Source organism: Muntiacus reevesi, chromosome 1 (assembly GCF_963930625.1).
Source record: "Muntiacus reevesi chromosome 1, mMunRee1.1, whole genome shotgun sequence".
NCBI classification, from domain to species: domain Eukaryota; kingdom Metazoa; phylum Chordata; class Mammalia; order Artiodactyla; family Cervidae; genus Muntiacus; species Muntiacus reevesi.
This window is the reverse complement of record NC_089249.1, coordinates 114,850,532-114,874,173: the sequence shown is the minus strand read 5'-3', so window position 1 is coordinate 114,874,173 and position 23,642 is coordinate 114,850,532. Positions and strand designations below refer to the sequence as shown.

The 23,642-nt window shown below is 37.7% G+C and overlaps 1 protein-coding gene across 1 annotated transcript; it reads right to left on the bottom strand.

The window, feature by feature from the left end:
* Nucleotides 1-2,533: 2,533 nt before the first annotated feature.
* Nucleotides 2,534-16,519, bottom strand: LOC136146764 (guanylate-binding protein 6-like). Its single transcript, XM_065905804.1, has 8 exons — nucleotides 16,330-16,519; nucleotides 14,511-14,638; nucleotides 13,655-13,764; nucleotides 13,278-13,472; nucleotides 5,464-5,613; nucleotides 4,639-4,727; nucleotides 3,677-3,957; nucleotides 2,534-2,803 (listed from the first exon to the last, which is right to left on the bottom strand). Exons 1-8 carry the CDS (start codon nucleotides 16,517-16,519, stop codon nucleotides 2,534-2,536), a joined length of 1,413 nt encoding a protein of 470 aa, XP_065761876.1.
* Between the last annotated feature and the right edge of the window lie 7,123 nt (nucleotides 16,520-23,642).

Here is a 23,642-nt window from a genome sequence, read left to right as displayed (position 1 = left end):
CATTGGAGAAGGAAATGGCAACCCACTCCAGTGTTCTTGCCTGGAGAATCCCAGGGACGGGGGAGCCTGGTAGGCTGCCGTCTATGGGGTCGCACCGAGTTGGACACAACTGAAGCGACTTAGCAGTAGCAGCAGAACACTTCTTAACACCATACACAAAAATAGACTCAAAATGGATTAAAGACTTAGATGTTTGGCCATAAACTATAAAGCTCTTATAGGAAAATATAAGCAGTACATTCTTTGACATAAATGACAGCAAGATCCTCTTTGACCCACCTCCTAGAGTAATGGAAATAAAAACAAAAATAAACAAATGAGACCTAATTAAACTTCAAAGCTTTTACTCAGCAAAAGAAACAATAAACAAGATTAAAAGACAACTCTCAGAATGGGCAAAAATAATCACAAATTAAACAACTGACAAAGGATTAACCTCCAAAGTGTATAAGCAGCACATACAGCTTAACATCAGGTAAACAAACAGCCCAATTAAAAAATGGGCAGAAGACCTAAACAGACATTTCTCCGAAGACATAAAGATTGACAATAAACACATGAAAAGATGCTGAACACCACCAATTATTATATAAATGCAAATCAAAACTATAATGAGCTATCATCTCATATATCTGGTTCATTCATCGGGTTATCTGGTTTATATTATCGTGGTTATCTGCTGCATGGGAACAGCAAGGAGAGATAAGAAAGTCTTTTTAAGTGAACAATGAAAAGAAATAGAGGGAAACAATAGAATGGGAAAGACTAGAGATCTCTTCAAGAAAGTGAGAGATACCAAGGGAACATTTCATGCAAAGATAGGCACAATTAAGGACAGAAATGTAAGAACCTAACAGAAGGAGAAGATATTAAGAAGAGGTGGCAAGAATACACAGAAGAACTATACAAAAAAGATCTTAATGAACCAGATAACCACGATGGTATGATCACTCACCTAGAGCCAGACATCCTGGAGTGTGAGGTTAAGTGAACCTTAGGAAGCATCTCTACAAACAAAGCTAGTGGAGGTATTGGAATTAAAGCTGAGCTATTTCAAATCTGAAAAGGTGATGCTATGAAAGTGCTGCACTCAATATGCCAGCTAATTTGGAAAACTCAGCAGTGGCCACAGGACTGGAAAAGGCGTTTTCACTACAATTCCAAAGACGGGAAATGCCAAAGAATGTTCAAAGTTCCACACAACTGCACTCATTTCACATGCTAGCAAGGTCATGCTCAAAATCCTTCAAGCTAAGATTCAACAATATGTGAGCCAAGAACTTTCAGATGTTCAAGCTGGATTTAGAAAAGACAGAGGAACGGGAGATCAAATTGCCAACATGTGTTGGATCATAGAATAATCAAGAGAATTCTAGAAAAACATCTACTTCTCTTCATTGACTATGCTAAAGTTTTTGACTATGTGGGTCACAACAAACTGTGGAAAATTCTTAAAGAGATGGGAATACCAGAAACCTTACCTGTCTCCTGCGAAACCTGTATGCAGGTCAAGAAGCAACAGTTAGAACTGGACGTGGAACGACAGACTGGTTCAAAACTGGGCAAGGAGTACAAGACTGTATATTATCACCCTGCTTATTTAACTTCTTTGCAGAGTACTTCAGGCAAAATGCCTGGCTGGCTGAAAAACAAGCTGGAATCAAGATTCCAGGAAGAAATATCAATTACCTCAGATATGTAGATGACACCACCCTTTTATGGCAGAATGTGAATAGGAATTTAAAAAACCTCTTGATAAAGGTGAAAGAGGAAAGTGAATAAGTTGGCTTAAAACTCAACATTCAAAACACTAAGATCAGGGCATCCAGTCCCATCACTTCATGGCAAATAGAAGGGGAAACAATTGAAACAGTGACAGGTTTTATTTTCTTGGTCTCCAAAATCAGTGCAGATGGTGACTTCAGCCATGATTTAAAATACACTTGTTCCTTGGAAGAAAAGCAATGACAAACCTAAACAGCATATTAAAAAAACAGAGACTCTGCTGACAAAGGTCTATATAGCCAAAGCTATGGTTTTTCCAGTATTCATGGATGGATGTGAGAGTTGGACAATAAAAATGGCTGAGTGCCAAAGAGTTGATGCCTTCAAACTACAGTTCTGGAGAAGACTTTTGAGAGTCCCTTGGATAGCAATCAAATCAAATCAGTCAATCCTAAGGGAAATCAACCCTAAATATTCACTGGAAGGACTGATGCTGAAGCCAAAGCTCCAATAATTTGGCTCCCTGATGTGAAAAGCCTACTCAGTAGAAAAACCCTGATGCTGAGAACAACGGAAGGCAGGAGGAGAAGGGGATGACAGAGGATGAAATGGTTCGATGATATCACCAACTCAGTGGACAGGAATTTGAACAAACTCCCAGAGATGGTGAAGGGCAGGGAAGCCTGACATGCTGCAGTATACAGTGTCACAGATTCAGACATGACTGAGCGACTCAACAACAACAAGGCCCTGAGCTGTCATGATATCCCCATGCTCTCTCATTACCCACATCTGTGCTCTCAGATTTTCAGGATACCCCCTGGACTCTATTCTGTAGGCTCCCCATGCTCCCCTTGTTCTTCACCTTCACTCCGTTTCTGGGCACATGGAAATAGTCACATTGTAACCTTTCCATTGCTTCCTTGTAGAGTTTGTGCCCTCCAGGAACAGAGAAACTCCCTGCTGAAATACTTTCCTGTAGGGTCTTCGCAATTAGATCAAGTTTAGTCTGGCAGTATTTAGCAGATGCCTCTTCATTCTGTTGCAAAAAACCTTCCTTCTTATTCTTTATGATTTCCTACAGGGTAAATGTAGAGAGATGTCACCAGAAGCATGGAATAGAGGAGATAAATTTTCAAGAAATCTAATAGAAGGATTGGTCTAAGGTGGTCCTCATAAGAAAACCAATCTAGTGGAGCAACACAAGCAATGTAGCCAAAATACAGAGATTTTCTCCCAACCCTGAGCCCTCTGTAAGACTATACAGAAGTTTCTTAATCTCCCTGAAATTCAGTTTCTTCTTTTGTGAAATCCCACTTTTGAATTATCTTTTCCCTAGTGGCTCAAGTTGGTAAAGACTCTGACTGCATGCAGGAAACCTGGGTTTGATCCCTGTGTCAGGAAGATCCCCTAGAGAAGGAAATGGCAACCCAGTCCAGTACTCTTGCCTGGAGAATTCCATGGACAGAGGAGCAGGGCAGGCTATAGTCCATGGGACTGCAAAGAGTTGGAGACGACTGTGCGACTTTCACTTTGTTTCTTTATTATTACTAGTAACTCTAACATCCTGAGGTTCTATCTTCAACAAAAGCAATAAGACAAATAGAAAAGAAAGTAAATATAAAGAATGATCTTTGTTAAGAGAGACTGCCCAGGGAAATCAAGAGCAACCATCTCAGGACTGAGTTAGGAGAGTTTCAAAATAATGCCACAATTCACTAAAGGAGAAATGAATGCTTGACAGATCTGTTGGATCCTGAACAAATTCCCCAAAGTTCGAAGAAAAAGGATATATGGCCCTTTAGGATTCTTTCTCTCATGAGAATCCAGGCAACTTTATCCTGAATAGGAGATAAAAAAAAAAAAAAACAAGTATGGGATGAATATATACAATTCCAGACATCATTCCAGAAGGGCATGAACTGGAAAGGACAAATGCTAAACACAGTACCAGGAGCTTCTTCTGGAAGTCCAGATTTTCATCCTTGAAAGATTGCTTCGTGAATACTACAATGGTTTCCCTCTCACAGGCTGTGTGCACCTCCAGCAGCTCCTGGAGCGTGTTTGTGGGGAGGCTCAGTCGCTGGGTCATCTGCTCACCGTAGTGGTCAGCTGCTTTCTGCATGGCCACTGAGTTCTCCAAGTGGGCCAGAGTTGTCACTGCATTCTCCAAACAAGGAATATCTCCACTGTTGATGGCATCTACATAGGTCACAACCAGAGTCCCCAGACCTGAATAAAACAAGAAACATGAATACATATCAATTTTTCACTCAATGAAATTACTGTTCTAAAACCACACACACATCTCTACTTAACTTCTACTTTCATCACTTTCATTTTTACATTTACTGTTTCTTTTATCTGAGCCATAACTTTAAGAAAATGTCAAATACCTACCTTCATCCAATACAGTTGGAGGTGTCTCAGAAAAATTCTTTCATAATAGCAAAAATTAAAAGAAAAATACTGATGACACAGGTAAATGGATTAGTAGAATAATTTAAATAATATTTGTTCCTAACTCCTAACCTTTTGATGGATCTTCAGGGAGTCAGAAACTAATATTTATTTTGGACTGGTTTAAACTCACTTCTAAGTAGTCTCCTTGAGAAGAACACTTGCTGTATAAGACCTCCTCTGAGAAATATTTGATCATTTATTGATTTTTGTCATCAATGGTGGGGATCTTTTTAAATGTAGGAACCCCAGGTATCAGTTACAAGTGATTTTAGAAAGGAATTTACTAATCCCATGATGACAGATAATTTCTGAAAGACATACATACTTATCTCTAGAGTATGAAAATGTAGAATTACATACTTCTTTATAAAATGAAACTACAGAAGAACATATAAATGACTGATTTACATCAGGCCACACAGAAATATGATTTTGGAAAAGAAGACTCACGCTTCCCAGTGACCTTCACCCCTTCCCTGAGGATCTTGGTTCTTGCATGGGTAAAGATATATGTCGGGAGCCGGCGAGAGAAACCCCGCCCGTGACAAGGTCTGGGTTCAAGGAGCTGGCACGCAAAGGCGTCCGGACCTCCGGGGGTTTCTCGGACCGCTCCACCATCCACTCCAAGGCCTTCCTCCTTTCATCTTCTGGTGCTTGGCGTTCTTCTATGTTCCCTAAAAACTAGTCTGACTCTTACCTAAAATCCCTCCTTGAAACATTTGCATGGCAGCAACACAGTCCCTGGGGGCACATGGGTCCCAATAAACAGGCCTATCTATCCCATAAGCAAAAGTAGATCGAGTCCATTACGAGATTGAGAAGATTCCTTAGGGTGTGATCAGGAGGGAATTCATGAGACCCCTGACGCTTAGGATTACATACCAGAGCTAAGTCAGCCCGGGGCTGAGCTTCCCAAGATAAGGTTTGTAGATGGCTTTTCACAGTTGACTAGCTGCTGCCATTGAATTGTTTAAAAGTTATGTGTAGGTATTGACTGTTCTGGAAAGTTACTTATGATGTAACCCATGATTATGCACCTGGTACAATCTTATCATTCCCCCCTCCTTAAACCTCTTTAAAGGATTATTGGTTTTGTGGTATATAAGCACTGATGTAAAAGAATAAAGTAGTCTTGATTCTGCACTCAACCAAGACTGGACTCGATTTCTTTTCTTCGCCAACGCCGTTCATCTGAAGGGAACCCCTGGACTCCGCCCGGGCTGGACCCTGGTAGATATACGAACAGAAAGTATTCGATTGTTCCTTGAATTTAGATCCAGTTGGCTTTCTGAAACTTCATCAATATGGTCTAGGAGTTCCTTATCATTTACTGGCCGGTCAAAGACAAAACACTTCCGTTTAGGGAAAAAATGCCTGATACATTCCTTGGGTACGTTGGACTTTATAACATTGGGATTTGAACCTGAGGAAGAGAGAAAACAGAAATACAATAAGCACAGTATTCAAATAAGTCAACTAGAAATTTTAATGACTGGGGATTTTTAATTTTTGGAGTCTTCTCTGCTCATAGAACTTCCTTAATGCACTCACCCAAATTTAACTCATATGAATGACATCTCTGGAGAGAAATTTTAGGAAATACTTGTCTCAGGTAAATGTGTTTTGCATCCACAGAACCAAATATACTGCCCACTTAACATGTGTGCTCAGTCACTCAGTCGTGTCTGACTCCGTGGACTATAGCCTGCCATACTCCTCTGACCATGGAAGCCTCCAGGTAAGAAAATTAGAGTGGGTTGCCAATATTCTATCCAGAGGATCTTCCTGACCCAGGGACTGAACCCACGTCTCCTGCACCTCTCCTGGATTGCAGGTGGATTCTCTACCGCTAAGCCACAGAGGAAGCCTGCCTGCTTTATTAGATGTTTATCAAATTTAATGAATTTAAGGAATGATCAAATGTCCAGTTCAGATAGAGTCCAACCAATGTTGGAAGTAAACTGTAGGAACATAATGAAGAGGAGCTACAAACAAAGACAGTGGAGTAACGGTTAACATAGGACTTTAAAACTTCATTGACAGATGCAGTCAAAATTCACACACTACAAATAAGATTAGCTATTTTTCAGTAGAAACTCTAAATACTAAATGTGACTTAAATGTAATTTGAAGAATTCACGATTACTCCATACACACAGTGGTTTTCCCAAATAGTCACCAACCTAAATGTAATTCATTAAAATAATTTATTAACCCAAAATAATTATAGTGAATAAATATGTTAGAATAAAACTGATGATATGATGAGGAAAGTAAAATGAAGGATCTGACTGTTGTAAGAAATAACGAAAATGTGTGTATGCAGGTCAGGAAGCAAAAGTTGGATGTGGAACAACACACTGGTTCAAAATTGGGAAAGGAGTACATCAAGGCTACATGTTGTCACCCTGCTTATTTAACTTCTATGCAGAGTACATCATGTGAAATGCCAGGCTGGATGAAGTACAAGCTGGAATCAAGAATGCTGGGAGAAATATCAATAACTTAAGATGCAGATGACACCACTCTTATGGCAGAATGCAAAGAGGAACTAAAGAGCCTGTTGATGAAGGTGAAAGAGGAGAGTGAAAAAGCTGGCTTAAAATTCAACATTCAGAAAACTAAGATCATGGCATCCAGTCCTATCACTTCATGGCAAATAGATGGGGAAACAGTGGAAACAGTGACAGACTATTTTCTTGGGCTCCAAAGTACTACACGTGGTGACTGCAGCCATGAAATTAAAAGATGCTTGCTCCTTAGAAGAAAAGCTATGCCAAATCTAGACTGCATATTAAAAAGCAGAGACATTACTTTACCGACAAAGGTCCATATAGTCAAAGTTATGGTCTTTCCAGTAGTCATGTACAGATGTGAGATCTGGATGATAAATAAGGCTGAGCACCAAAGAGTTGATGTCTTTGAACTGTGGTGCTGGAGAAGACTCTTGAGAGTCCCTTGGACGGCAATCAAATCAAATCAGCCAATCCTAAAGGAAATCAACTGTAAATATTCACTGGAAGGACTGATGCTGAAGCTCCAATACTTTGGCCACCTAATTCAAAGAGCCAACTCACTGGAAAAGACCCTGATGATGGGAAAGATTGAAGTCAGGAGGAGAAGAGGATGACGGAGGATGAGATGGTTAGATTGAATCACTGACTCAATGGACATGAGTTTGAGCAAACTCTGGGAGATGGTGAAGGACAGGGAAGCCTGGCTTGCTGCAGTCCATGGGGTCACAAACAGTTGGATATGACTGAGGGACTGAACAACAAATAGACTGAAATTGAATCCTGGGTGTATTCAGGGTGTGAAGTCATTTTTTGTAGATTATACAACTATCCAATCTCCAGAAAGTTACATCTGTCTTTGAGAAGAGTACAAACTAAGGGGAATATGTTCTTCATTGTGATATTATACCTTACAATAACACTAACAGTTCATTGTTTTCATTGTCACAAAAAGTGATAAGCATAATAAGGAACTCAAGGGTCTGGTTTTTTAAGAGTTTTAGCACTTATTGTATCCGGATGTCAAGACACAGTTTACCTTAAGTGTAACTTAGTTTTGAGTAATTTTTATTCTAATTCCTAGATAAGTATAATTAGATAACTCACTTAAAGCCTCATTATTTTTTTAATAATTTTATGTGAAGCTCTAACTTATCTATACTTTAAGAGAAGTACGTTTATATATGAATTTCACAACCATCTAGAATATTTGAAAACATATAGTTTAAAATATTTTATACTTGCATCAAATTTTTCTTTTTTCTAATCCAAGTACAGTTTATTTACAATATTATATTAAATTCAATTGTAAAGCATACAGGTTAAGTATTTTTGAAGATTATACTCTTTTAAAAATTATCACAAGATACTAGGTATAACCTGTGCTGTACAATATAAACTTATTGCTTACCTATTTTATACGTAGTAGCTTGTATATCTGAATCTCATACTTCCATCTTTCCCCTTCCTCTTTACCTCCCCCACTGGTAACCACTAATTATTTTTCTATATCTGTGAGCCTTATTCTCTTTTCCCATATACATGAAGGAATTTTAGGTGACAGAAATAAATGAAAAGATATATTGTGCTCTTGGATTGAAAAATATAATATTGTGAAAATAGCCATACTAGACAAAACAATGTACAGATTTACTGCAATTCTTATTAAAATACCCAGAACATTTTTTTCACAGAACTAAAACAAATAACCTTAAAATTCAAATGGAATCACAAATGATCTTGAATTGCTAAAGCAATTTTGAGAAAGAACAAGTCTGAGGTATCACCCTCCCAGACTTCAGACTATATACAAAGATACAGTCATCAAAACAGCATGGTAGTGGCACAAAAACAGACACACAGATCAAGGGAATAGAAGGAGTCCAGAAACAAACTCATGCAGCTACAGCTAACTAATGTACAAAGGAGGTGAGATTATGCACTGGAAAAAACAGTCTTTTCAATAAGCTGTTGTGGGAAACTGGACAGCTTCATATAAAACAATGACATTAGTCCATTTCCTCACACCATATATAAAAAGAAACTCAAAATGAGTTAAAGACCTAAAAGTAATAACTAAAAGCATAAAACTCCTAGAAAAAAGCATAAGCAAGACACTCTTTGATGTAAATAGTAGCTATATTATTTTTGAATCACTCTTCTATTCTGTCAAAAATAGGCAGAGGACCTATATAGACATTTTTCCAAACTAAATATACAGAGCCAACAGGTACAAGGAAAGATGTTCAACACTGTTAGCTATTAGAGAGCTACAAATCAAAAAAAGTCTACATATATTAATAATAAATACTGATGAGGATGTGAAGAAAAGGGAGCACTAGAACACTCTTGTTCTGGTTCTGTCCCCAAGTCATGTCTGACTCTTTGTGATCCTATGGACAGCAGCATGCCAGGCTTCCCTGTCCTTCACTATCTCTCAGAGTTTGCTCAAACTCCTGACCATTGAGTTGATGTCATCCAACCATCTTATCCTCTGTCACACCCTTCTCCTCCTGCCCTTAATCTGTCCCAGCATCGGGGTTTTTTTCAGTGAGTCAGCTCTTCTCATCAGTGGCCAAAGTATTGGAGCTTTAGCTTCAGCTTTCAGTCTTTCCAATGAATATTTAGGCTTAGTTTCCTTTAAGATTGACTCATTTGGTTACCTTGCAGTCCTGAGTATTCTCAAGAGTCTTCTCCAACACCACAGTTCAAAAGCCATCAATTGTTTGGTGCACAGCCTTCTTTATGGTTCAACTTTCACATCCATACATGACTACTGGAAAAACCACAGCTTTGACTATATGGACCTTTGTTGGCAAAATGATATCTCTGCTTTTTAGTACACTGTCTAGACTTGATATAGCTTTCCTTCTGAGGAGCAAGCATCTTTTCATTTCATGGTTGCAGTCACCATCCACGGTAAATTTGGAGTCCAAGAAAATAAAATCTGTCACTGCTTCCACTTTTCCGCTTTCTATTTGCCATAAAGTGATGGGACTAGATTCCATGATCTTAATTTATTGAATGTTGAGTTTTATGCCAGCTTTTTTCACTCTCTTTTCTCACCCTCATCAAGAGACTCTTTAGTTCCTCTTCACTTTCTGCCATTAGAGTGGTATCAATTGCATATCTGAAGTTGTTGACATTTCTCCCAGCAATCTTGATTCCAGCTTGTAATTCATCCAGCCTGGCATTTCGCATGATGTACTCTGTATAGAAGTTAAATAAGCAGGGTAGTAATACACAGCCTTGATGTACTCCTTTCCAATTTGGAACCAGCCTGTTGTTCCATGTCTGGTTTGAATTGTTGCTTCTTGACCTGCATACAGGTTTCTCAGGAGGCAAGTAAGGTATTCCTGAATCTAAGAATTTTCCACAGTTTGTTGTGATCCAGACAATCAAAGGTTTTAGCATAGTCAGTGAAGCAGAAGTAGATGTTTTTCTGGAATCCCCTTGCTTTTTGTATGATCCAGCAAATGTTGGCAATTTAACCTCTGGTTCCTCTGCCTTTTCTAAATCCTGCTTGTACATCTGGAATTTCTCTGTTTACATACTGCTGAAGCCTAACTTAAAGGATTTTGCAAATTACCTTGCTAGCATGTGAAGTGAAAACAATTTTATGGTAGTTAGAACATTCTTCGGTATTGTCCTTCTTTGGGGTTGGATGAAAACACTTTCTCCAGCCCTGTGTTCTTTGCTGAGTTTTCCAAATTTGACATATTGAGTGCAGCATTTTAGCAGCAGCATCTTCTAGGATTTTAAGTTGCTCAGCTGAATTCCATCATCGCCACTAGCTTTGTTTGTATCAATGCTTCCTAAAGCCCACTATCTCCCCTGGTTGCTCAACTAGTAAAGAAACCACCTGAAGTGCAGGAGACCTGGGTTCAGTCCCTGGGTCGGGAAGATCTGTTGGAGAAGAAAATGGCAACTCACTCCAGTATTCCTGCCTGGAGAATACCACGGACAGAGAAGCTGGGAATATAGTTCATGGGATTGCAAAGAATTGGACATGACTGAGTGACTAACACTTTCACTTTCAAAGCCCACTTGACTTCACATTCTAGGATGTCTGGCTCTAGATGAGTGATCATTATCATCATGGTTATCTGGGTCATTAAAACCCTTTTCTGTCTGGTTTTTCTGTGTACTCTTGCTGCATCTTCTTAATATCTTCTGCTTCTGTTTGGTCCTTACCATTTCTGTCCTTTAGAGTGCCCATCCTTGCATGAAAGTTTCCCCTGATATCTCCAGTTTCCTTGACGAGATCGCTGGTCATTCCCATTCTATTGTTTCTCTCTCTCTCTCTCTCTCTCTTTTTTGCGTTGTTCACTGAAGAATTTTTTTTTTCTCTCCTTGCTTTTCTTTGGAACTCTGCATTCAGTTGGGTATATCTTTCCCTTTCTCATTTGTCTTCCACTTCTCTTTTCTCAGCTATTTATAAAACCTCCTCAGACAACCACTTTGCCTACTTGATTTCATTTTCTTTGGGCTGGTTTTGGTCACAGTCTTCTATATAATGTTACTAACCTCTGTCCATAGTTCTTCATGCACTCTGTCTACAAGATCAGATCCCTTGAATCTATTCACCACCTCCACTGTATAATCATAAGGGATTTGATATAGACCATACCTGAACGGCCTTGCAGTTTTTTCTGTGCTGTGCTTAGTCACTCAGTGGTGTCCGACTTTTCATGACCCCATGGATTCTAGCCTGCCAGGCTCCTCTGTCCATGGGGATTTTCCAGCCAAGAATACTAGAGTGGGTTGCCAATTACCTCCTCCATGGGTCTTCCCAACCCAGGGATCAAACTCAGGTCTCCTGCATTGCAGGCAGATTCTTTACCAGCTGAACTACCAGGGAAGCCTGAATTTTTTCTACTTTCTTCATTTTAAGCCTGAATTTTGCAAGAAGGAGTTCATGATCTGAGCCACAGTCAGCTCCAAGTTTTGTTTTTGCTGACTGTATAGAGGTTCTCCATTTTTGGCTGCAAAGAATAAAATCAATCTGATTTAGATATTAACCATCTGGTGATGTCCACGTGTAGAGTTGTCACTTGTGTTGTTGGAAGAGGGGGTTTGCTATGACAAGTGTGTTCTGTTGACAAAACTCTGTTAGCCTTTGCTCTACTTCATTTTGTACTCCAAGGCCAAACTTGCTTGTTATTCCAGGTATCTCTTGACTTCCTACTTTTGCATTCCAGTCCCCTATGATGAAAAGGACATCTTTTTTGATTGTTAGTTCTAGAAGGTCTTGTAGGTCTTCACAGAACTGTTCAACTTAAGATTCTTCAGCCTTAGTGGTTGAGACATAGATTTGAATTACTATGATGTTGAATCATTTGTCTTGGAAACAAACCAAGATCATTCTGTCGTTTTTGAGATTCCACCCAAGTATTGTATTATGGACTTTTTGGTTGACTGTGAGTGGTATTCCATTTCTTCTAAGGGATTCTTGCCGACTGTAGTAGATAAAATGGTCATCTGAATTAAATTCACCCATTCCCATCAATTTTAGTTTACTGACTCCTAAAATGTCAGTGTTTGTTCTTGCCATCTTCTGCTTGACCGTGTGCAATTTACCTTGACTCTTGGACCTAACATTCCAGTTCCTATTTGACTTTGTTCTTTATAGCATCAGACTTTACTTTCACCAACAGACACATCTACAACTGACCATCTTTTCTGCTTTGGCCCAGCCTCTTCATTCTTTCTGGAACTAATTTTCTGCTCATCCCCAGGAGTGTGTTGGACACCTTCTCACCTGGAGGGATCATCTTCTGGTCTCACATCTTTTTGCCTTTTCATATTGTTCATGGCATTCTTGAGGCAAGAACACTGGAGTGGTTTGCCATTCCCTCCTCTAGTGAACCAGGTTTTATCAGAACTTTCTACTATGACTCATCTATTTGGTTGGCCCTGCCTGGCATGTCTCATAGCTTCATTGAGTTATGCAAGCCCCTTCACCATGACACAGCTATGATCCATGAAGGGGCAAACACTCTTGTAGGAATATAAATTGGTGCAGCCACCATGGACAACAGTATGGAAGTTTTCAAAAACTAAAAATAGAACTTCCATATAATTCAGTAATTCCATGACTGGATATAAAGCATGGGGGGGGGGGGAACACTAATTTGAAAAGGTACATTCCCTCTAATGTTCATAGCAGCACTATTAAACAATAGCCAAGACACTGAAGCAATCCATGGAATAATACTTGGCCATTATAGAAAACAAAATTCTTTGCAGGAACATGGATAGACCTAGAGAATATTATGCTAGTGAACAAAGAAAGACAAATGCTGTAAGATATCACTTATATGTAAAATCTAAAAAATAAAACAAGCAAATATACATAGTTCTGAATAATTTTATTTGACTTAAACCCTATTCTTCAGTGAACAAAACTCTAGTTGCTAGAACTTATCCAGGAGTAACAACCTAGTTCCCTGGCACCATTTCTATGAGCCTTGACCTAGTCTCAAATACAGATGCTATCACAGAGATGATGGACAGTGTTTCATAGCTTTGACACTTTTTAAGACCATCTACCACCCAAGCCATGTTCTGATCCCTTTAATCAACTTCAAGGCATTCTCCAGGTACTCATCTTCTGTGATAGGGTCACCATTTAATTTAAGCTCCAGGGTGAAATTCCATACAGTCCAGATAAAGTCTGGAAAGAAACTCACAAACTCTATGGAATCTCGTACTCCATCCGTTTTTGGAGAGGAATTGGCCCTGATGAGTTCTGTGAGCTCTGTCACGTAACTAGCACTTCGTTAAGGAAAAGAAAATGCATATGCAGAATTTCCACATTTTTCTTATAAAAATTTATAAGCTCTCTCTTTTAACCTGGGTCCCCTCTCCTACACCAAAGGCAATTCAATCACAGGCAAGGGGAATCTGGTTTGGTCTCCGTTCTCATCAATTTCTCAGTAAAACCAGGTTACTGCAATTTCTCCAAGGCATCATTGCTGATGGTGTTCATGCTGTTGTAGACTAAAGTGCTGCTTAAAAGCACAGCCAGGGCAAATATCCATGAGTCATTCTTAGAGTCACCCTGGGAAACATATGAAAGCAAGCACTTAGCAGTCTTCTCTTCAAAAACTGATTCAGTTATTTGCTTAATATCTTTTATTTGTTATTTCAGATAATTAATATAGTGTTGTAGAAAGAAAAAACATTGAAAACAGAATTAAAGGAAAAACTTAACTTGGGCAATTATACTGACATTTTTTGTGATCTCTGTTTCCTAATCAATAAAAATTCAGATAATGTGTTCCTCCAAAGTGTCCCTTTTTCTCTGAATGGGATGAAATAAGATAATACAGGTTAATAAAAGAAAAGTAGAATGCCTCTTAATCAATTCATTTTTCAATAACACATGACTCCACATGCTCATTTAACAAAAAAGTAAACCACAAAAGAAAAGTAGAATGCCTCTTAATCAATTCATTTTTCAATAACACATGACTCCACATGCTCATTTAACAAAAAAGTAAACCACAAAATGTACACTTTGCTGGTCACAACTGAATGCTCAGAATAGATGCAGTTAAAATAAATATTTGTGAAAACTGTTACTAAATGTTACATATTTTTCTTAGACTTAGGGAACAAATATAAATGATAATGGATATACCCAAGGTTATTATCTCATGGTATTTATAAATATTTTAAAACAAATACAACAAAGATAATAATATATTCAAATATCTTACATATGAGTAGTGAAACTAAGCAGTGAAACCAATAGCCATTATAATAAAAATAATGGCTCTGTCACAGGGAATAAATCTGTCTTACCTTTTTCACATCCCTCAGACCCTCAGTGTCCAGAAGGAACAGGATAGGTCCTGACTTGGAAGGATGAGGCACACACAACATCCAGATGCCCTTGGATTTAGACTGCACTGTGGAGCCCAGAGGGAAACCTGCAAAGGGAGGGAAGAAAGCCACATTCAGGGACAGCAGGTTGTCCAAAGAGCCAAGCAGCTACAAAGTCCAAATTGTTAGAATACGGGCATCCCAGCACACAAGATGGTACTTTCTCTGTTTCAATAATGTTCTAATTTTTATGTCTTCTATTCCTAGAAGGAAGGAATATTAATAGAATGATGCCACGCAATGGCTCAAGATGGCGACAAACATATCCATGAATCACACAAAACATAGGTCCCTGGTAACTGTAACAAGAATACTTTGAAAGAATGATGAGACTCACAACCCAAGAGAATTGGATTGATGGAACAGATAGGAAGGGTAAAAGTGGGAAAAGGAAACTAAGATAATATTTTTTGCCCGAAAAAAAAATTTTTAATGAGGGATGGGGATGCTAGCCATAATATCATGTGAAATCCAGTAAGGATTTTTAAAGACAGATATGCAAACATTTTTTCATGCTGATGGTAATAGTCCATAGAAAAAGAAAATGTGGTTTTGAGACAGAGGAGATGCAATTGCAGGAAATAGTGCTCGAGGAGGTCTGAGAAGGTAGGATTTTTGATCATTCAGTTCGGGTCAGTCGCTCAGTCATGTCTGACTCTTTGCGACCCCATGAACCGCAGCACGCCGGGCCTCACTGTCCATCACCAACTCCCAGAGTCCACCCAAACCCACGTCCATTGAGTCTATGATGCCATCCAACCATCTCATACTCCATCATCCCCTTCTCCTCCTGCCCTCAATCTTTCCCAGCATCAGGGTCTTTTTCAATGAGTCAGCTCTTCGCATCAGGTGGCCAATGTATTGGAGTTGGCACTCAGCTTTCTTTGGCACTCAGCTTTCCTTATAGTCCAACTCTCACATCCATACATGACCACTGGAAAAATCATAGCCTTGACTAGACGGACCTTTGTTGGCAAAGTAATGTTTCTGCTTTTTAATATGCTGTCTAGGTTGGTCATAACTTTCCTTCCAAGGAGTAAGTGTCTTTAATTTCATGGCTGCAATCACCATCTGCAGTGATTTTGGAGCCCAGAAAAATAAAGTCAGCCACTGTTTCCACAGTTTCCCCATCTATCTGCCATGAAGTGATGGGACCGGATGCCGTGATTTTAGTTTTCAGAATGTTTGTCTTTAAGCCAATTTTTTCACTCTCCTCTTTCACTTTCATCAAGAAGCTCTTTACCTCTTCTTCACTTTCTGCCATAAGGGTGGTGTCATCTGCATATCTGAAGTTATTGACTTCTCCCGGCAATCTTGATTCCAACTTGTGCTTCATCCAGCCCAGCGTTTCTCATGATGTACTCTGCTTATAAGTTAAATAAGCAGGGAGACAATATACAGCCTTGACATACTCCTTTTCCTTTTTGGAACCAGTCTGTTTTTCCATGTCCAGTTCTAACTGTTGCTTCCTGACCTGCATACAGGTTTCTCAAGAGGCAGGTCAGGTGGTCTGGTATGCCCATCTCTTTCATAGGAGAGATTTTCCTTAACAGGAATAAAGCAAAGAATATGACAACAGATTATAGTAAGGTACTGATTTAGTGGTGAGAATTATAGCTGGAAGCTTGGTTTATTGTGAAAAATTTGGTTCTCCCTGCACATGATCAGGTAAGAAAATTAAGAAGCCAGGATGCACCTGGAGTCAAGTAACTGGCCCTTGATGTAGTACAATACTCACCATTGTTCTGTCCTGCAAGACGGTTCATCAAGTAAGATTTGCCTGTATGATACAGTCCTACAATGGCCACCACCACCACTGGCTGAGAAATCTTCTTAAGAATATGTAGAGCTTTCTGACTCACTGAAAACTGTGCGTTTTTGTTTTCTATCAGATAGATGGGCTCCATCATTTTGGGTCCAGATGCCATGATAACTTGCCAACCTAGGAGAGCTTCCTAGTAGAAATTAGATTACAAAGTTATTCTCTGACTCTGAGGTATCCAAAGTACACATTATTTAGGAGTGGATGAGACTACTGTACTTCCTGTGAAACAAAATGTAACCTAAATTAGCATATTACAGAGGGTTCTTCCATCATTTCCCCAAATCTCTGATGATGTTGGTAATGAAACAAAGTATTATCACTCTCCATATTTTCACTACTATAATAATAATAAGATACATATAATTGTTACCATGCATTGAGGCCCACAATATCCCAAGCCCTATGATACATACCTTATATACTCAGCTACATTGATACTTATGAGAACCTACAAGTTAGAAAGTATTATCTCCACTTTGAAAATGAAATACATGTGTCTCACAAAGTCTAATGCAGTAAGTCATAGAGCCTGGAGTAAAAACTTAGGACAACTGAACAAAATGAAGACTAACAAACTCTAGGCTATTGTTTCCCAAAAGAGACGTCATAAACCACAAAAATGTCACCTAGACCAGTCATATAATTATTCTGTTAAATAGTCAAAGGTTTAAAGCAACCAAACAAGTAACTAAATTTTAAAAAACCATGTTAAAATGGTAGGAAAACATGTGGTATTTTCTCTTGTACTTGGTCCACACACTACTCAGTGAGGTGTAATCTTTGTCTGGGGGAGGTAGTAACCCATTTAAAACTTTTATCCAGAAAGAAGAGAGCAGAATTTATTTATAGTATTCTAACCTATCTGAGAGCTACCTCTCCTAGTCTCTGTATTACTTCACATGGATCTCAGCCAAGGGTTGGGAAGGAATATGTAGTAGCATAACTTAAATATCAGTTGAAAAGAAGCAGTAGAAAAGGCAGAGAGACAAAAGCCTGGGGCCAGAGAGTAACAATAAGAACATCAAAGAGACCATCTAAGGAAACATTCCAGTTTCCAATTTCCTCTTCAATTAAATGGAGCAGAGCAGACTATTAACAATCTTCTAATCTATTATGAGCTTCCTAAAGGACTGGTGTCTCCTTCTACTAATCTGGATCTCAGTCAGGGAGCAGCAGAGAGAATTGATTGAGAAAGTTGAAGAAAGGCTAACCTGCAGACCTTTGTGACCAGACAATATTGGTATGCAGCATTGTGATTTATAATAAGAAATATTTATTTGGCCTTTATCCCTGTTCCTGACTGATAGCTCCTAAATCTCTTGCAATTTCCCAAGTGATGGGAGTGGTGGAAATATCTTTGTTATATCTTTTGGCCTTTTCCCCCAGTATCTGAAATAGCTATAGATGGACAAAGAGGGAAGAAAAGTTTTGTTATTCATCAAAAGCTTCTTTCAACCACAACAGTCTATATTAATGAAGTGATTGTGGAAATCCCCTAGATAATCACAGAAAGGAGGTTGGTTGCCAGGGGAGCTGCCCTTCTTATTGGAGAGTTAAAACTTTCAGTTTTATCCCCCAACCTCTAGGGAGCAGAGAAGTACTGAAAGTTTAATCATCAATTAACAATGACTTAATCATTCCTATTTTGTAAAATCTTTATAAACATTTTAACTAAAGAAGCTAAGGGAGCTTCAGTTTTGGTGAAGATGGTTAGGTGTCAAAGGGTGGAATATCTAGAAGGGGCATGGAAGCTTGATAGTTTTTAAATACCTGGTCCTATGAATCTCTTCTATCTTGTTATTTCAGGGATTGTATTATTTTTTAGTAGATCAATAAGACAGCAAATAAACAGTTTTCTCTGTGTTCCATAAAACATTCTAGCAAATTATTGATTCTGAAGAGATATTTGAGCCTCCAATTCATTGCTGGTTAGTCAGAAACACAGGTGACAATCTAGACTTGCAATTGGCAGATGAAGCAAGGGAAGTCTTGAGGGACTGGGCCTTTAACCTCTAGGTTATAGACTAACTCTTGACAGTTAATATCAGAACTGCTTAGTGTCAAGAAAATGCTGTGGTAACCAGAAGTAAAGTGTAAAGAATAGAGTGTTGAGAGGAAAAATAGAATATTTCCTTTTCAGAATGGAGACAAACAGCAGAACATCTAAAGAACCAAAAAGACACTTTAAAAATTAACACACCTAAAGCACCACATCCATGAAAGAATTGAAAAAGTCATACACAGGTCCAAGGAATATGGATGCCTAGAAATGACTTAAAATGACTAAAATTTTTCCTTAGATTAATCCAAAGTCTCAAAATCAAGGGCAAATTCAGTGAAAGACTTCCTTGGCACAAGCCAGAATAAATACAATGGGAAAGTTGGATTCTTTTATAAATGCCCAATTTTCAATAACAACAAAAATTATAAGGCATACAAAGAAATAGGAAATCATGGCCTATCAAAGGAATGACATAAATGGCAAAAAACATCCCTGGAGAAACATATACACTAGATATTCTAGGCAAAGACTTTAAAATTTTTTCTAATTAACATAAAAATTAAGGGAAAAAACTAAAGAAAATCAAATAAGCAATATGTGAGCAAAATCTATACATCAATAAAAATAGAAATTATAAAAAGTAACCAAACAAAAATTCTGAGGCTAGAAAATAACTGAATTTAGAAATTTTCTAGAGAGAATAAGCCTTCATCAGGCAGAAGAAAGAATCAACAAACTTGAAGATAAAACATTTGAAATTATCAAGACTCAGGAGCAGAAGGAAGAAATAATTTTTAAGAGACTGGTGGGATACTGATATTTACATTATGGAAGTCAGTGAAGAAGAAAGCAGGAGGAAAGTCAAAGAGATTATTTGAGAAAATATAGGCAGAAAAAAAAAAATGCCAATGTGATGAAAGACATGAGTCTGCAAATGTAAAAAGCTCAACTCAACAAACCATAAATCCATTGAGACTCATGCTGAGACATAATCAACTGTCAAAAGGCAAAAAGAGAATCTTGAAACCAAGAAAGAAGCTATACATCACATCTAATAGGACAACCAACCAACTTTCTCAGCAAAAAACTTGGAGACCAGAAGGCAGTGCAATGATATATTTAAAGTACTGAAAGTTGAGGGGGAAAAATGTCCTTGTCAGATAAGAATTCTAATACAAATCTCCTTCAAAAACAAGGTAGAAATTAAGGCATTCCCAGAAAACAAAAGCTGAGAGCTTCGTTACTATTGGACCTGCTTTACAAGAAATTATAATGTGAGTCCTGCAGGTTAAAATAAAAAATATTAGACAGTAACTGGAATGCATATGAAGATATAAAGATGTCTGGCAAAGGAAATTTATAAGTAAACATAGAAACTAGTATTATTGTAATTTTGGGTTATAACTCCACCTTTTCTTTTCTACAGTATTTAGAAAACAAATACATAAAAAATTATAAATCTTTGTTAATGAATGGACAATATTTAAAGATGCATTTTTTTAAATCAAGAACATAAAGTGGCAGGCGAAATAGAGAAATAATTTAGTAGGATTTTTGTATGCATTTGAAGTCGTTTTAATCTATTTAAAATAGATTTTATAATATAAAAATATCATATGTAATTCCATGGCTATCACAAAGAAAATATCTTTAGAATATATGCAAAAGATTATGAAGGGAATCAAAATATGTCTATATATGTCTACTACTAAAAGAAGGCAGAAATAAAACAAATGAAGCACAAAAATGCCAAAAAGAAAAAGAAATAAAAAGAAATAACAAAATAGTAATGAAACAGTTCTATCTTATGAATAATGTCTTTAAATGTAAATTGATTAAATTCTTCCCTGTCAAATGTAAATGCATTAACTCTCCAATCAAACGAGTAGATTGGCAGAATGGATTAAATTTTAGAAGTGGTCTAACTATGCTATCTATAAAAATCTTACTTTAGGTCTAAGGACACAGAGATTGAAATTGAAAAAGAGGAAAGAAGACATTCACAAATAATAGCAGGGGACTCCAATATCCTAAAATCAGTAATGAATAGAAAAATCGGACTGAAAGTTTATAACAAAGTAGAGGCCTTGAACAACACTAGATTAATTCAATCTAACAAAAACTTCATCAAATGAGAAAAGAATACAGATTTTCCCAGATGCACATTGAATATTTTCAAGGATAGGATACATGTTATGAAAAAAAAAATCTTCATAAATTTTTATTTTATTACTTTTTTCATTTATTTTTATTAGTTGGAGGCTAATTACCTTGCAATATTGTAGTGGTTTTTGTCATACATTGACATGAATCAGCCATGGATTTACATGTATTCCCCATCCCGATCCCCCCTCCCACCTCCCTCTCCACCCGATTCCTCTGGGTCTTCCCAATGCACCAGGACCAAGCACTTGTCTCATGCATCCAGCCTGGGCTGGTGATCTGTTTCACCCTAGATAATATACATGTTTTGATGCTGTTCTCTCGAAACATCCCACCCTCACCTTCTCCACAGAGTCCAAAATCCTGTTCTGTATATCTGTGTCTCTTTTTCTGTTTTGCATATAGGGTTATTGTTACCATCTCTGTAAATTACATATATATGTGTTAGTATACTGTATTGGTCTTTATCTTTCTGGCTTACTTCACTCTGTATAATGGGTTCCAGTTTTATCCATCTCATTAGAACTGATTCAAATGAATTCTTTTTAATGGCTGAGTAATATTCCATGGTGTATATGTACCACAGCTTCCTTATCCATTCATCTGCTGATGGGCATCTAGGTTGCTTCCATTTCCTGGCTATTATAAACAGTGCTATGATGAACATTGGGGTGCACGTGTCTCTCTCAGATCTGGTTTCCTCAGTGTGTATACCCAGGAATGGGATTGCTGGGTCATATGGCAGTTCTATTTCCAGTTTTTTAAGGAATCCCCACACTGTCCTCCATAGTGGCTGTACTAGTTTGCATTCCCACCAACAGTGTAAGAGGGTTCCCTTTTCTCCACACCCTCTCCAGCATTTATTGCTTGTAAACTTTAAGACAGCAGCCATCCTGACTGGCGTGTAATGGTACCTCATTGTGGTTTTGATTTGCATTTCTCTGATAAAGAGTGATGTTGAGCATCTTTTCATGTGTTTGTTAGCCATCTGTATGTCTTCTTTGGAGAAATGTCTGTTTAGTTCTTTGGCCCATTTTTTGATTGGGTCATTAATTTTTCTGGAATTGAGCTTCAGGAGTTGCTTGTATATTTTTGAGATTAATCCTTTGTCTGTTTCTTCATTTGCTATTGTTTTCTCCCAATCTGAGGGCTATCTTTTCACCTTTCTAATAGTTTCCTTGGTTGAGCAAAAGCTTTTAAGTTTCATTAGGTTTCATTTCTTTAGTTTTGCTTTTATTTCCAATATTCTGGGAGGTGGGTCATAGAGGATCCTGCTGTGATTTATGTCGGAGAGTGTTTTGCCTATGTTCTCCTCTAGGAGTTTTATAGTTTCTGGTCTTACATTTATATCTTTAATCCATTTTGAGTTTATTTTTGTGTATGGTGTTAGAAAGTGTTCTAGTTTCATTCTTTTACAAGTGGTTGACCAGTTTTCCCAACACCACTTGCTAAAGAGGTTGTCTTTTTTCCATTGTATATCCTTGCCTCCTTTGTCGAAGATAAGGTGTCCATAGGTTCGTGGATTTATCTCTGGGCTTTCTATTCTGTTCCATTGATCTATATTTGTGTCTTTGTGCCAGTACCATACTGTCTTGATGACTGTGGCTTTGTAGTATAGTCTGAAGTCAGGCAGGTTGATTCCTCCAGTTCCATTCTTCTTTCTCAAGATTACTTTGGCTATTCGAGGTTTTTTGTATTTCCATACAAATTGTGAGATTATTTGTTCTAGTTCTGTGAAAAATACCGTTGGTAGCTTGATAAGGATTGCATTGAATCTATAGATTGCTTTGGGTAGAATAGCCATTTTGACAATATTGATTCTTCCAACCCATGAACACGGTATATTTCTCCATCTGTTTGTGTCTTCTTTGATTTCTTTCATCAGTGTTTTATAGTTTTCTATGTATAGGTCTTTTGCTTCTTTAGGTAGATATACTCCTAAGTATTTTATTCTTTTTGCTGCAATGGTGATTGGTATTGTTTCCTTAATTCTCTTTCTGCTTTCTCATTGTTAATGTATAGGAATGCAATTTACTAGAGCTAATCAACAAATATAGTAAAGTTGCAGGATATAAAATTAACACACAGAAATCCCTTGCATTCATAAATTTTTAAATGCTTGAAATCATACAAAGTTTCTTTTCTGATCACAATGGAATAAAACTAGAAATAAATAGCAGGAATAGAGCTGGGAAGTTCACAAATATGTGTAAACTAGATAGCACCATTTTAACAAATGGGTCAAAGATAAAATCACAAGAAATATTATATAATACTTACTGAAAAATGAAAATAAAAGCATACAAAAAACCTTGCAATATGTAACAAAATCAGAGCAAAGTTGGAAAATTATACTTGTAAGTGATTACCTAAAACAAAAAAATGTGAAGAACCCTGAAATCAGCAACCTGACCTTACTATTTAAATAAATAAAAAAAATAAGCAGAATAAGGACTAGACGAGTAAATGATACACATTATTGTGGAGATAAAGAAAATGAATAACATAAAAATAATGCAGGAAATTTTTTTAAAGAGTTAGCTCTTTGGAATAATAAACTTAACAAACGCTTGAGCTAGTGAAAGTGAAAGTTGCTCAGTCGTGTCTGTCTTTTTGTGACCCCATGGACTGTATGGTCAGTCCATGGAATTCTCCAGGTCAGAATAGTGGAGTGGGTAACCATTCCCTTCTCCAGGGGATCTTCCCAACCCAAGGCTCGAACCCAGGTCTCCTGCACCACAGGCAGGTTCTTTACCATCTGAACCACCAAGGAAGCCCTACTATTCCTTAATGGGTGTGTGAATTAATCAGTGTTAGCAGTGACCACAGCCATGAAATTAAAAGATGCTTGCTCCTTGAAAGAAAAACTATGACAAACCTAGATAGTATATTAAAAAGTAGAGACATCACTTTTCTGACAAAGGTCAGTATAGTCAAAGCTTGGTTTTTCTAGTAGTCATGTACAAATGTTAAGTGTTAGACCATAAAGAAGACTAAGCACTGAAGTATTGACACTTTTAAACTATGGTGTTGGAGAAGACTCTTGAGAGTCTCTTGGACT

Bases quoted from the DNA above. Each gene is read 5' to 3' on its own strand.
- LOC136146764 (XM_065905804.1), bottom strand. From the start codon at position 16,519: ATGGCATCTGGACCCAAAATGATGGAGCCCATCTATCTGATAGAAAAC. The intron at 13,473-13,654 runs GTAACCTGGTTT...ACGAAGTGCTAG, and splicing joins GATGCCTTGGAGAAATTGCA to TTACGTGACAGAGCTCACAG. The intron at 5,614-13,277 runs AGGGATCAGAAC...TCTCTCTTCCTC, and splicing joins AATGCCTTGAAGTTGATTAA to AGGTTCAAATCCCAATGTTA.